This window comes from Ochotona princeps, chromosome 4 (assembly GCF_030435755.1).
Source record: "Ochotona princeps isolate mOchPri1 chromosome 4, mOchPri1.hap1, whole genome shotgun sequence".
Taxonomy (NCBI): domain Eukaryota; kingdom Metazoa; phylum Chordata; class Mammalia; order Lagomorpha; family Ochotonidae; genus Ochotona; species Ochotona princeps.
The window spans coordinates 37,338,162-37,352,916 of NC_080835.1; the positions used below are offsets into that span (position 1 = coordinate 37,338,162).

The following is a 14,755-nucleotide window of genomic DNA, read 5'->3' on the forward strand; positions in this document are numbered from 1 at the left end:
CAGGTTCAATCCCCCATCTCTGGCTCCTGACTTCAGCTTCCCGGAAATGCAGATCACAATGGAGAGCTCTAACAGCTCAAAGATGGTTTCCTCACACCCATATCAAAGACTTGCATTGTTTCCTGGCTCCAGAATTTGCCTCTTCCAGTCCTGGTTGTTGTGGGTTTCAGGGACAGTGAACCAGAAGATGGGACTGCCCTTTCTCCTCAAATAGAGGAAAATCAACATAGGAAGCGAGTTACACAGAAGACAAAAGATATGCGACATCACCCAGAGCACTGTCGGGCAATCTGACATCTGTAATCTCAGGAAATACCACCTGTAGGTTAGAGGGACGAATTAGGGGACAGTGCTACAAGTCTCCAGACAAGGGTGGCTTAGTAGCTGCTGGAACTATGACAGGCCAGAGCCACAAAACAAAGAGCTTTTGCCAGTAACATGGCAGCAAGTAAAGTGAGAAGAAACACTCTGGTTTCTTCCTGCCCAACATCCCCAGTTAGTGCTTCCCACTGCGTTCTCCAAATCCAGTGGAAGTCAGTTGGAAAAGGCAACCTACTGGGTTAGTCTTCATTCTGTACAGAAAAGAGAAGTCAAGTGGATCTGAGGGCAAATCAAAGACTAACACAACATTCAATAAAGTCCATAAAGAGTCTCACTAATTCACTCACACCAGCCAGGTCCTTATCTCACTCATTAAACTGATTTATGTAAGATTTCAATTGCATAGTTATACCTTCAGATTATCTTTCAGATTTTCAAGTGAAAACTACAAATATCCGGAATATTTTACTGGGCAAAACAAGAACTTCACAACTAGTTACCAAAATATCAGATGTGGAAAAATAGTAAAATGAGATACCAGGAAAGTTGTGTCCATTAGAAATATAATTTAGCTCATCCAAAACATGAGTGACTATATAAAAGTGAGTAAAATGAATAGTCACATACAATTAATGTTAATTTATATACACTTAAAAACAAGTATTCTACCTTGTCTCAAGACTGTAACAGCAGAATATGAAGCTGTTATTAATTCAGCAATAGCAACAAGCCCTATTTTCTGCGATAAAGGACTGGTTACATGACCTAAGAGATCACAAAAGAGTGGATTCAATATGATAGCAATGCTGCAAGCATCATGTTGATTTGGATGAGACAGTCTGAGTAAGTCCTTCTTAGTCCTTGGAAGGACTAAGGCAAATATTTAGGGCCTTACAAATTTGGAAAGCAGAAAGACAATAATTATTTGTTATACTTTACGTTAAAAAAATTGACGAGTGAAGGTTTTCTTTCTGGAAACACTTACCATCCACTCAGATATAATAACATCCACCTTTTCTACCGGAAGACGAACTTCTTCAATCTTTCCTTTGATCAATGTAACAGTATCTTCAAGCTTATTTAGCCTGAAAATGATCATAATGTACTAGATTAGCAAATTAAAGATTCTTTAAGGTAATCAGATAAATATTGTTCCACTGAACAACAAAAAAATATATTCAAGGTTTATTTTCTGGTCATAATATTTTTCATGAACACCCAACAATATTTCTGGTTGACACAGCAGTATGTGACAATAACATTTTAATCCTCTGCCTAAAAAGAAATTCTAATTTTCTTATGTATACATGTCACTAAATTTAGTACCTTAAAAAATAATAGTGATGGCTCAATTGGCTAAATCCTCCCCTTGCAAGTGCCAGGATCCCATATGGGAGCCGGTTCGTATCCTAGCTACTCCATTTTCTATCCAGCTCCCTGATTATGACCTGGGAAAGCAATACAGGATGGCCCTGAGGCCTGGGGTCCCTGCACTCATGTGGGAGACCTGGAAGAAGCTCTTGGCTCTTGGTCTTAGATCAACTCAGCTTTGGCTGTTGGGGCCACTTTGGGAGTGAGCCAGTGGATGGAAGATCTTCCTCTCTCTCCTTCTGTCTATAAATCTTATTTTCCAATAAAAATAAATAAATTCTTTTGTTAAAGAATGAAAAAAATAATAAAAAGGTTGGAAACAGAGCAGAACACAGACTGCTGGGGTCTGTGCAGTGGGTGTGGACGACACAAAGGTGTGAAGAGAACAGCTCCCTGTTTGGCAAGGCCATGAGGAGCTTCCAGCTGTATGGCAAGGCCTGGCAGATGGCTCTCCTACCACCTTGACACAGTCTCACCCCCTTTTGCATGGACACTCAATCATCCTGCTAAGAATTCTTTAATCTTCACAAAGGAACAATCCCAAATGGCAAATAAACATATGAAAAAATGCTCAAGTTCCCTGGCAATAAGGGAAATCCAAATTAAAACATCAATGAGGTACCACCTAACGCCAGTAAGACTGGCCCACATGAATAAAAGCACCAACAACACTTGTTGGCGAGGTTGCGGGGAAAAGGGAACCCTACTCCACTGCTGGTGGGGCTGCAGGCTGGTACAGCCTCTATGGAAATCAGTATGGAGAATATTCAAACAACTCAAAATTGACATACCGTATGACCCAGCTATAGCACTCCTAGGAATATATCCAAAACACCTGTTTTATGAGACACCAACATGCACTCCTTATGTTCATAGTCGCACAATCAGTAATTGCAAAAACATGGAAACAACCAAAATGCCCATCAACAGAGGATTGGATAAGAAAGCTATGGTTCATCTACTCCATGGAATACTACTCAGCTATTAAAAAAAACAAAATGGGGCCCGGCGGCGTGGCCTAGCGGCTAAAGTCCTCGCCTTGAAAGCCCCGGGATCCCATATGGGCGCTGGTTCTAATCCTGGCAGCTCCACTTCCCATCCAGCTCCCTGCCTGTGGCCTGGGAAAGCAGTTGAGGACGGCCCAAAGCCTTGGGACACTGCACCCGCGTGGGAGACCCGGAAGAGGTTCCTGGTTCCCGGCATCGGATCGGCGCGCACCGGCCCGTTGCGCTCACTTGGGGAGTGAATCATCGGATGGAAGATCTTCCTCTCTGTCTCTCCTCCTCTCTGTATATCCGGCTTTCCAATAATAATAAAATCTTTAAAAAAAAAAAAAAAATGCAGTTCTTTGTGGCCAAATGGGCCAAACTGGAAACCATAATGCTAAGGGAAATGAGCCAATCCCAAAGGGTTAGATATCACATGTTTGCCTTAATTTAAGAAGATATGATGTTATGCATAACATGCTATGTTATGTTATGTCATGTTATGTCATATGTAGTATATAAACTAAAATGGAAATGTGAATGGGGTGGTCACAGAATGGGGTTAAGAAATCGCATTTATTTTTAACATGTTGGCTGCTCAATACTATGTCAATTAATTCCATAACGATGTTAATTGTTGCTGATAATATGTTAGTGTTTTTATTTGATCGGGATGATACTCTGCTGGCTCTGCCCTCAGACCAGAGAGGGTCTCCCCAATAAGTAGTTGGACTTGACTGGACTATAAGATGTTGGACTCTATACTTTGCATATGCTTGCTAAGAGGGAATCTCAACTGAACTTGAACTATGGTTATGCAACAAGGTGGAGGAACCCACCATTGGGGGAGGGTGTGGGGAAGTGTGGGGAGAATCCCAGTTCCTATGAAATTACAACACAATGTAATTAATGAATAAATTTAATTGAAAAAAGAATATCAATCAGCAAAAAAAAAAAAGAAATGCAATAAATAAATAAATGCCATTCTTGAACTGAAAAAAAAAAAAAAAAAAAAAAGAATTCTTTAATCTATTGAGGTATTGTTTGCCCTGTGAGATGGCTTCTGCAACCAATGTGAGCTTGGGAGTTACTGCTGCTGATAATGTCTTGGTGAGTGGGACTTTAACAATTTTCACACAGGAGTACAATTAAGCCCATGCTATTTCTGGACACCTTATTGTGTGCCTACCTATTGCCCCAGAATATGGCCCAAACATGTAGTATACCTTCTGGGAAATGGCTTGATAAGAATCCTACAAACTAATGGAAGTGATGGCAGAATGAGCTGAAACTGCTATGGCAATAAATATAGTTCCTGCAACCTTAAAGGTTAGCCTGTCCTTGCAACTCGCTGGAGCATAGAAAATGTGTTTAAAATTTTTCAGCTAAAGGAATTATAGTGTGCTTTTATTAATAACAGAGATATGCTTTTATTTACTGTTTGACTGTTTATGGGCTTGTAGTGCCTGCACTTGTAGGGAGATTTAATGTTTGAAACTTTTTGTCTTGGACCTTTATGTTTTTTCCTTTTGGATATATTTCTCCCATTAAGTGATAGATAAGTTGTAGAAATGGAAATGTCATGGGAATGTATTACTAATTAGTAGTTACCGGCATGTGCCTTGGCCTTGGAGTCCTGGCTGTCACCTAATGGCTACTACTGAAGAATGAATAATGGCTTGGTTTGAAGAAACTGATTATAGTAACTTACAGAAGTATCTTTAAGAGCACCTGGTTGACCATGAAGTAAAAAAAAATTTAATTAACCAAACATCTGTGCATGTTGGCTTAGTTCTGAAGTTAAAGATAGTAAAATCAAATATTTGTGCAGAGGCTTGTAATGTGTCTGAATAAATAAAAAAGGACAGCTTTTTGAGCTGTTACGAGAGGGCACCAAGTGACAGTGTCTGTCTTTTCCTTTCGCCGACTCTGCACACCCTTCTTGAACTCTGAACTTGGCTGGAATTGGCCTCCGGCAACAGACAATTCTTTCATTACTTTGAAATGCAGAGTTCAGAGAGGAAGAGGCAGAAACAGGAAGACAGTGTGAGACATTGTCCATCTGCTGATTCAATCTCAACATAGCTACAACAGGGTCAGGCTGAACACAGGAGCCAGGAACTCCATGCTTTTCTCCCATAAGGGTGGCAGGAGGGTAATCACTTGGTCCTTCTTCCACTGTTTCCCCAGGCATGTCAGTAGAAAGATGGGTTGGAAACAGAGCGGCTACCACTTAAACCAGCGCTCTGATATGTGACGCTGACCTCACAGGTGGCAGCTTATGGATTCAAGGGGAGTACTCTGTCATGATGATGGCAGAATTAGAAATCAGACACCTTTGACTTTAAAATATTGTAAAATATTGTAATTAAAAAAAAATTTATATTACTGGAAAGGCAGACAGAAGGAGAGACAGAGAAAAAGATCTTCCACCTGCTGGTTCACTCCCCAAATAGCTGCAATGGCTACAGCTGAGCTGATCCAGAGTCAGAAGACAGGTATCAGGAGCCTCTTCCAGGTCTCCCACGCGGGTGCAGGGTCCCAAGGCTTTGGGCCATGCTCTACTGCTTTCCCAGGTCACAAGCAGGGAGATGGATGGGAAGTGGAACAGATGGGTCACAAACTGTTGCCCATATGGGATCCTGGCGCATGCAAGGCATGGATTTAGCTACTAGGCTACTGTGCTGAACCCAAATTCTGTTATTTATTTTTTTTAAAGAGAATTATTCCTTTGAAATAGAGAGAGCAAGAGACACATCTTCCATACACTGGTTAAGTCCCCAAACAAGCAGAACGACTAGTGTTAGGCCCTGCTGCAGTCAGCAGGCAGAGCTTCCTTGTGGGTCTCCCACATGGGTGCAGGGGCCCAAGTACTTGGGTCTTCCTCTGCTGCTTTCCCGGGCACATTGGCATGGAGCTGGATAGGAAAAGGAACAGCTGACGCTCAAACCAGTAGCCACATGGCACTGCAGGCAGTGGCTGAACCTATTGGTTGGGTCACAATCCCAACTTTGATTTTTTTTCTTTAACACTTGTCAGCTATATGATCATCAACAAATTTTTAAGTTCTGAAATGATGTGTAAAAGAAGACAAAACCTGTCCTATTTACTTCTCAGGCTACTTTAATACGAGAATCAAGTATGTGTGAAAAGTAGTATTAAAACACTTATTAATGGGGTATTTGAAAAAACTTTAGAACGACTACTCCAGTAGACAGCTTCAATTTTGTTGAGAAAAACTCACTAACCTAAGAAATTTCTTTAGCATCTTTGTAGAAATGCACACACATATGTATATGCTTCTTTCTGAACTTTGAATTCATCCCAAGACTTACGTCTGTATACTCAGGCCAGCACAACATCGTCTTGATAAGTACAGCTTTAAGTTACAGCTCAAAATTGGTAGCATACACATTTTAAAATTTCTTTTTCTCCCTCCACCTAAATATTTTTAACATTTGTTTGAGAGGCTGAGTGAGAGATAGATTAAGAGGAAACGGGAAGGAGGGGCAGCGAGGTCTTCCATATGCTGGTTTACTTCCTACAAGGTTACAAAAGCCAAGGCAGGTCCAAGCTGAAACCAGCAGCTTCACTAAGGTCTCCCACATCCAGTCTAACAATCTTTTAAGTTAAACATTTAGACTAAATACTATGAAGTTATGACTATGACTCAGTTATGCCCAGCACAAAGGGGATATTTAAAACAAAAACAGCAACAAGAGACTTCAGATAATCCATAAAGCTTAAAATATTTCCTATATGACCATTTATAGAAAAAAGTTTACCACATCTTAATTTGCACTACAGAAGTGCAGCAGAGGAAATTAAGGATGCAGTTAGAAGATCTGGAGTTAAGTGGGTCCCAGAAGAGAAGCAGAAAAAGTAGCTAACAGAATTTTCTAGAACTGGAAAAAAATTGTGCATCACATCAGAAGAATGTAAGAAATTTTATGACTATATTAAAATTCATATACTATAGCGAAACTTCAGTAAACCAAAGACAGAAAAATCTGACACATTTCTTGAAATGGAATAACGGCTGTTCTGACAGGTTACTTCTCCAGAAGCCAGAAGATAATGAAATGACATTACCAAGAAACTGGAACTGGATTTGACGAAGTTTCTCTTAATCGCCAAGTTATAAACATTTTAGACTAGTACAACTTATGGTCTCTGCTGCAACTACACATTTATGTTCTGCAACAGCAGCAAGAAACAGTATGTGAACAACAGGGCACAGCAGTCACCCGTTTCATTTACCAAAACAAGTGTCTGGTCTATGGGCTTAAGTCGCCCCACATCTATACTACAACAGCTTCACGATCAACTTCAATTTTATATGAAGGGAAAAACAGCTCCAAGAGAAAAATGCAAGATGCATTTTTTCATCAAAACAAAACAAAAAAATCCCACCAATTTGATTAAATCCAAGAGACTGAGGGATTCTTTAGCCAGTAAAAGGAGAGTATTAAAAACAAATTAGAATGGGCTCGGCGGCGTGGCCTAGTGGCTAAGGTCCTCGCTTTGATCCCATGTGGCCGCTGGTTCTAGTCCCGGCAGCTCCACTTCCTCTCTATCTCTCCTCCTCTCAGTATATCTGACTTTGTAATAAAAATAAAATAAAATCTTTAAAAAAAGAAAAACAAATTAGAAGGCTCTAGTCTTCTTGGAATGGTTTTTGATCAACCGATCAGATGAAGTGGCAAAACAGAGACTCAGAAACTGCCTGGTGGTCTGGCAGAGAGTAGCAGGCCGGAGGGGAAGAGACAACAACTTGCCATTCTCTGCTTTGTCAGCATTTCTAATCCAACCCATCCCCCACAGACAATGATGGCAGGAGAAAAAGCTAAGCACACATTCTCTTCTCACTGAAGGCCTTCTTGTTAAGCATTTGCCAGGAAAGTAACACACTTAAAGTTACGAGTTCCTAGGCCTTCTGTAATGGCTTAGTAACTAAATCCTTGCCTTGCATGCACCAGGATCCTACATGAGCGCTGGTTCGTGTACCCGCTGCTCCACTTCCCATCCAGCTTCCTGCTTGTGACCTGGGAAAGCAGTAGAGGATGGCCAGGGCCTTGGGACTCTGCACCTGCTCCCCTAGAGGAGGCTCCTGGCTTCAGATTGGTTCACCTGCAACCATTGTAGCCACCTGGGGAGTGAGCCAGCCAATAGAGGTCTTTGTCTCTCCTCTCTATATATCTGTCTTTCCAATAAAAATAAATATATCTTTAAAAAAAGTTGTGAGTGCCTACAGATGACACAGGTGGCTGGACAATCAGTGTAGAGGCCCAAATTCTGAGTCATGTGATAATTTATGGAAAAAAAAGGCCCAGTGAAGCATTAGTGCCACGTACTCTGAGGACTAACAATCGGGGAGCTCGCTCTCTCTCATTTTACACTGCCTGATTAGAAAGGTTTATCTGTGTTTGATGATCCGTCCTCAAGTGTGTCTAACTAGACGCTCTCACGTGGTGCAATTTATCTGCTCCACTGGTGAAAACCAGCTGCAGTACACCCACACCAATGAGAGTAACTACCCAATCCTCTTCCCTTTATATAACAAAGTCCTTCTGAAGCAACAGAGACTGCTGGCTATCAGATTTTTCTAACAAATTAAAGAAAAGAATAATCAAGGGGAGGGAAGCAACAACATAAGAACAAAGCAATGATCAGGTAACTGAAGGGATCTTATTGGGATGCTGTTTGAAATGTGAAAAAAAGAGGAAGTACACGGGATTTATAGGGAGATATTACTAAGCTTTGTAGAATACAGTCCAAATCCTGATAGCCATAAGGGTTTTGGTTGGTGAAAATGATTGCAGAAAACAATAAAATGAATGACATCGAGGAATATATGCCGGGCCCAGCGGGTGTGGCCTAGAGGCTAAAGTCCTCGTCTTGAACGCCCCAGGATCCCATATGGGCGCCAGTTCTAATCCCGGCAGCTCCACTTCCCATCCAGCTCCCTGCCTGTGGCCTGGGAAGGCAGCAGAGGATGGCCCAAAGCTTTGGGACCCTGCACCCGATGGGAGATCTGGAAAAGGTTCCTAGTTCCTGGCTTCTGATCGGCACAGCACCAGCCATTGCGCTCACTTGGGGAGTGAATCATCGGAAGATCTCTCTCTCTCTCTCTTCCTCTCTGTATATCTGACTTTGTAACAAAATAAATATATCTTTAAAAAAAAAAGGAATATATGCCAAGAGTTACTGACTAGGGTCAGTAAGTATACATGAAGGAGGGGAAAAAATTAAAATAGCTCTTTATGGGGTACATTTACTGGGGGCAGTCTTTCCCCTATCTTTCTCTCTCTCTGGTTTCAAAGGAAGGAGCAGAGGGAAGACAGAAATGAAACATACCTGGACAATACTTCAAGCTATACACAATATTCAATGCCCATACACACTTCTATACATTTGTGCCTTATTTAATTGTTTAATAGTACCTTTCAGATAAACCTAAAAAACAAAATTGCCTTTTTTCAAAGCTACATTCAACAAAATTTCTTCTGATGAGATTACTGAGGCTGTATGCTGATGGCTGACATAGTTACTGAGACTGTAACAACAGTAAATACTTCAGAGAGCAACAGCCACATAAGTAAACACATTGATGAGGCTGCTCATCATCTGATTTTCCATTTATGAAAAAAAATTATAGATTGTACATAGTTTTCTCAAATGGCTACTCACTACACCTTACTTTAGTATAAAAGCACTGGAAGTGAGTGAATCCTGTCTTTGGAAATACCAGCTGAACTAGCACAGCTTTGTTTTCTACAGAAATGACACTGCACTTTTTAAAAAGAGTATTTAAGAATTTCTTTTAACTACTCCAATAAAAACTGTCATATCAACCTTTGAGTGGAAATTTTGTTTGAACACTTAGTATCCATCTTGAAAGTTTCAATTGAATTTTCACATAATAGAAGCAAAGCATGATGAATTAATGTGTACTGAACCTACAAAGGCAGAGTGCATGCCCTTAAAAATATGTTCCGAAGGAAGTCAATAGCAGCATAAGGCACCACAAGAGCTCACGTGGTACCTCACAGACATCTGCACACAAAGATGTTTACGGGGGCTTAATGTTTACACATTAAGAAGTCTTACCTAACTGGGGTCATGTGAGTGTACACAGCTGGCTCCGTGTAGATGTACGGGAGATAAATAGCAGGTTTTAACAACTGTGCACAGCTTAGGCTGCTGAGAACAACACAAGACAAAAACATTGGGAGGTCTTCAGAGGCAATGGTAAGGAGTCTCCTTCTACCTAAAGACATTTTACAACCTTTACAATAAGAAATATGGGATCAAATTGATACTCTGCTTTTGTCCAACGAGATTCTGACAAAAACACGTGGGCACTGTTCATGTCCTGGCTGCCCCACTTCCCATCCAGCTCCCTGCTTATGGCCTGGGAAAACAGTGCAGGACAGCCCAAAGGCTTGAGATTTTGCACTCCTGTGGGAAACCTAGAGGGAACTGCTGGCTCCTGGCTTTGGATCGGCTCAGCTCTGGCTATTGCTATTGCGGCCATTTGGAGAGCGAACCAGTGGATGGAAGATTGATCTCTCTTCTTCTCTCTGTAATTTTGATTCCCAAAGAAAATAAATAAATCTTTAAAAAAAAACTGACAAAAACAACTCTAAAGTTCCCAAAAAATAATACAAGAATGATAATAATTGTTTTTAAAAAGCATATGAAGGAGTAACAAAATTCTGATATGAAAATGTACAATACAGGATGTAATATTACTTTGCTTTCATCAGTTTACTATTTCAAGCTCACCTACTACTCTTGTATTCCTAAAGCACACTAAAACAATAAAGATAAAATTTACTATAAAATGTAAGATATCAACAAATGCATGGATATTATGGAGGGAATACTGGGAATGCAAATACACTGGTCACTAGAGGGAAGGAAAACATGAAGCTATGAAAAATGATTCAAGGAGTCAGCACACACCAAGGAAGAGGACAGTTGGGAGAGGTACAGCCATTCTTCACAGCTCCCCTTTCAGTGTAGAGCCATGTGAGAAGGGCAGGACAAAGGAACTGTCAGTGACCAGGGCCCTCTTCTTCTCAGACAGAAAACTTGTATCAGTTCCCTTTATTAAAGAATGTGGTCCTCCATTCATCAACGTGCCTCTTATGTACCAGGTAACCTTCCATTTGACTGAGGCATAGAGGAAATAACAAAAATAGAAAATCTCTGCCTATACTATGAGAGCTTATATTCTATGATTTATTTATCTATTGGAAAGTCAAAGTTGAGAGAGAGAGAATCTCCATCCACTGGTTCATTCCCTAAATGGACACCCACAAAGGCTGGACATAGACCACTCTGAAGTTAAGAGCCCTGAGCTTCTTTCCAGTCTCCCATGTGCTTACAGAGCCAATGGACTGTCCTCCGTTGCTCTCCCAGTCACCTTAGGCAGCTGCATCAGAAGTGGAGCAGCGAGGACTCAAACCAGCTCCCATATGGGATGCCAGTGCTGCAAGGGGCAGCTTGACCAACAATACCATAACACCAGCCCCTGAGTTTATACTCTAGTAAAACATTTTCTATGGATTTCATCTCCTATTACCCAACATTTAAGCCAGAGAGAAATAAGAGTGGTCTTTAAGAAGTTCATGAAAATGTGTATGATGAAAAAAAAGTGTAACTTCAAAATTTTATGGCAAAACAAAACATTTTATATTTCTTTTTTTTCATGAGCTTCCTGAAGCACTAAACTATGATAACGATCTCTGACAGCAACATCAAGGGTAATTTTTAGTTTCCTCTTTATCCTCTAATTATAACAACACAACAGCATTTTTTCTTTTCATCATTTTTTACTCAAAGGAGAAATGGCTGGGGAAGTCAGTCTATTAACATTACAAAGAATGCATAAAAAGAGGAAATAAGAGATAAAGACCAACACAAATAACAGCATCCTTTAAGCACAGATACATTTATGTGGGTGAGATAAAAGAATGTGAATTGAAGCACAGGTCCAGGAACATTAAGGATATTCAAGAGATTCAGAATTGCTGGATAACAGAGATGTATAAATCCTAGGATTCCAATTTGATCTATGGAAAGAGTTAACATAGCAGGCCTGTTTTACTCAGTTCTTGTTTATCTCTGTGGCCATGAAATGATTCTTGGTCAAAGTGTAAACAATAGAATTCCTAGAACATTCACAGAGCTGCTGGGCAGCAATTTAATGATCTGAAACAGTGCGTCAAGGTAAGCCAAGTTGACAGTGTGTTCACAGTAAACATGAAAATTCATGATGCACACCTGGTGTTTTTTATGGGTTTGCATCAGGTATATGCTGACACCACCAGCTCTCTGAGAATCATGAACTTTCACGACCCAAGAAACTGTCTCTGGGTTGCAACCCCTTTCAGGTTTCTGTGTTTTGAATCCGGGAAGAAAAGCGTTTCCTGAGTGACTCTTGCAGTTAAATTCTGTACTTGACCTTTATGCTTACAAGTATATTTTCCTTACTGTCCCCCACTGTACTCTGTACTCTACCAAATCTCAGCTGACAGTACAGCTTTAAAGAGTTTTGTGAGTTCTTCCAGTTAAATTACTCAACTAGGGGTGGTCATGGGATCCCAAAGTCAGGAAATTAAGGTATCTTTTGGGTGAATGTGAAAGAGGAAATAAAGTCAGTTTCCTTATAACATGTCTTGCTCACTATCATGACTTTCAGTAGAATCATATAGCTCTTGAACTGAAAAATTTTTGGTTTTGATATTTTACCCACATTAGTGGCTTGAAATTTTCTTCAGTTGTTTTAATTCACTCTGTTATTCATTTTAAAGTCAGAAAAAAACAGGAAGGAACACCCTTCCAAAAATTTCTGCTGGCGTGCTGACACTTCTCAAACACTTCATGCAAGGTCTTTAAATTAGCTTATGGAAAAGGAGTATTATGAGAAAAATTACAGACAAAATTCAAACTTTTCTATACCAAAACAAAGAGATCACTTCATTTTCCATGAGTTTTTGAAATATCCTTATGTATATTACCAATCTTTTAAAAAATATGATCTTCAGTTACTTCATCCATGGAATGCCTACATTCCTAGAACAGCGAATTTTCACCTTCTCTTGCCGTGGGACCTGACTTGCAGCAATCTATATTTAGATCAGAACTCCATGGGCACTTGATGAACTCCACCTTTCCATGTTGGCTTCCTTATATGAGAGAGAATATATGGTATTTATTCTTTTGTGAATAAAAGAATAAATACAAAAAGAATAAATACATGTGAACATGAATATGGCAAATTGGCAGTTTCCGTCAGTTGCTGGCAATAGTTTAGAGTGATAACAAATATTATTTTGATTTTTTTGTGTGTTATTTAGTTATGAGGAAAGTGTATGGTAAGCAGTCCATCTGATGGTTTACTAATTTCCTCGTTGTTGAGAAGTCCGAGTTGATTATGTATTTAATATGATAACCATTTGTGTGCTGTGAATTGCATTAAGAGTTATGTAGGGCAGAGATGATGCTTACTAAATGTACAAAATGGATTGATGAGATTAGCCAGTTAAATCTTTTCACCAGTAAGACACTCAACAGCCCATGAGATATTTATTAAAAATGTCAAGTAAATCCTCTTATTTTTGTATCATAGTGTCAAATAGCAGTAAAATAAACATGTTAAGATCCTTAATCTACTGCTATGTTTCACTGTAAAATTTACCTTTGTTAAAATCTGCTTCTGTTCAAATTTGTCGAGATCGCACGTAAAAGTATCCTAATATTACTTTGGCTGGTATTTTCTAATTACTGTGTAATATTTTGGGAATGCAAATTTTATTTGAATGTCAACTACAGTTAAGCATGTGCCGTTTGTTTTTCTTGCTCAGGTTTTGTAATTTGATGGAATGTTTTTATTACAGTTTAATAAATGTTTGCTTTATTTTTAAAAAAAAATATGATCTTCAGATATTTCAGGTCTATTAAAAACCTTAAGTATCCACCTTGATTCAGACAATTACAGAAGACTTAGAGATAACTAGGTTATGAAGCTGAACTGCCTGTCCTACAGTATGGAGGACACTTACATAAACACTGTAAGAGATCAAAATACTCCCCAGGCTTCCCTTAATGATTCCTTTCTAGCAGTATTCTACACACAAGCAACATAAAATATTGCGTTTTTAATGTCAAACTCAAATTGACAGCACTGAATCATGGCCATTTGAATTGACGGACCAACTTTCTCAAAACTCCCCTGCAACAATCCATGAGTCTAGATAAATCAGCTATTCTACGCCCACGTCAATGAGAAACCGAACGCAGTCAGAATAATGGCAAAAACATCACCAGAAGCTACTTCAGCTTCCTGAGGGTGAACACAGCATGCCATTGTCTGGCCATTCAGTAGCTTTGCTATTCTTAGGGAAGTTTATGTTTCTGAAATGATCACTCACTGCAAAGTTCAATGTAGAATAAAAATAAACAATTTCTTTCCCTCCTATAAATCATTTTGAGCTGTATTTGTCCTTACTAACATAACATCTTAGAAAAATCTATATTCTACTTTATTCATGTCTGCAAAATCAACAGCCAGATTTTTCTTAAACCCTAACACCCCAGTTTACATCAATGATCCAAATTAATCCCCATTTAAACTCATTTCTTCATAAATGCCAGATTGTTTTAAATATGAAAATGAGGTAAAAATATTTTTAACACAACTTAAAATTCTTAGTTGCATGCATGTAAAAGCATTTATATATGTAATTTCAAAAAAAGGCCAAATGGAGACAAAGAATTAAGTAGTCACACGGGCAGGATAGGTGAACATAAAATACGGACATGCATGTTAGAGAATGCAAAATGGCAGACACACATGCCTTGAGATCTAGTCTACAATCTTGACTACTACAGCTAATAACCTAAATTCAACTGTATATTTTTTATAAACAGATAGATTTTAGTTGCTCTTCTCACACACACAAAAATTGGAAAATGATAAACATGTAAACTCCTCCACTAAGGAACCAATCTTTAAAAATAAATAAAAAGTTGAGAGCACAGTTCAAGAGAAAGGAGTGGGTACAAAA

At 39.3% G+C, this 14,755-nt stretch overlaps 1 protein-coding gene across 3 annotated transcripts in view; it reads right to left on the reverse strand.

Moving 5' to 3' along the window:
• The window catches only part of PRMT3 (protein arginine methyltransferase 3), a 115,392-nt gene that overhangs the window by 66,276 nt on the left and 34,361 nt on the right, over nt 1-14,755 (reverse strand). For all 3 annotated transcript variants that reach the window (XM_012927086.2, XM_058663252.1, XM_058663251.1), the window contains one exon: nt 1,307-1,406. In XM_012927086.2, coding sequence (XP_012782540.2) covers nt 1,307-1,406 — 100 coding nt within the window. The remainder of the gene's footprint in view (nt 1-1,306; nt 1,407-14,755) is intronic.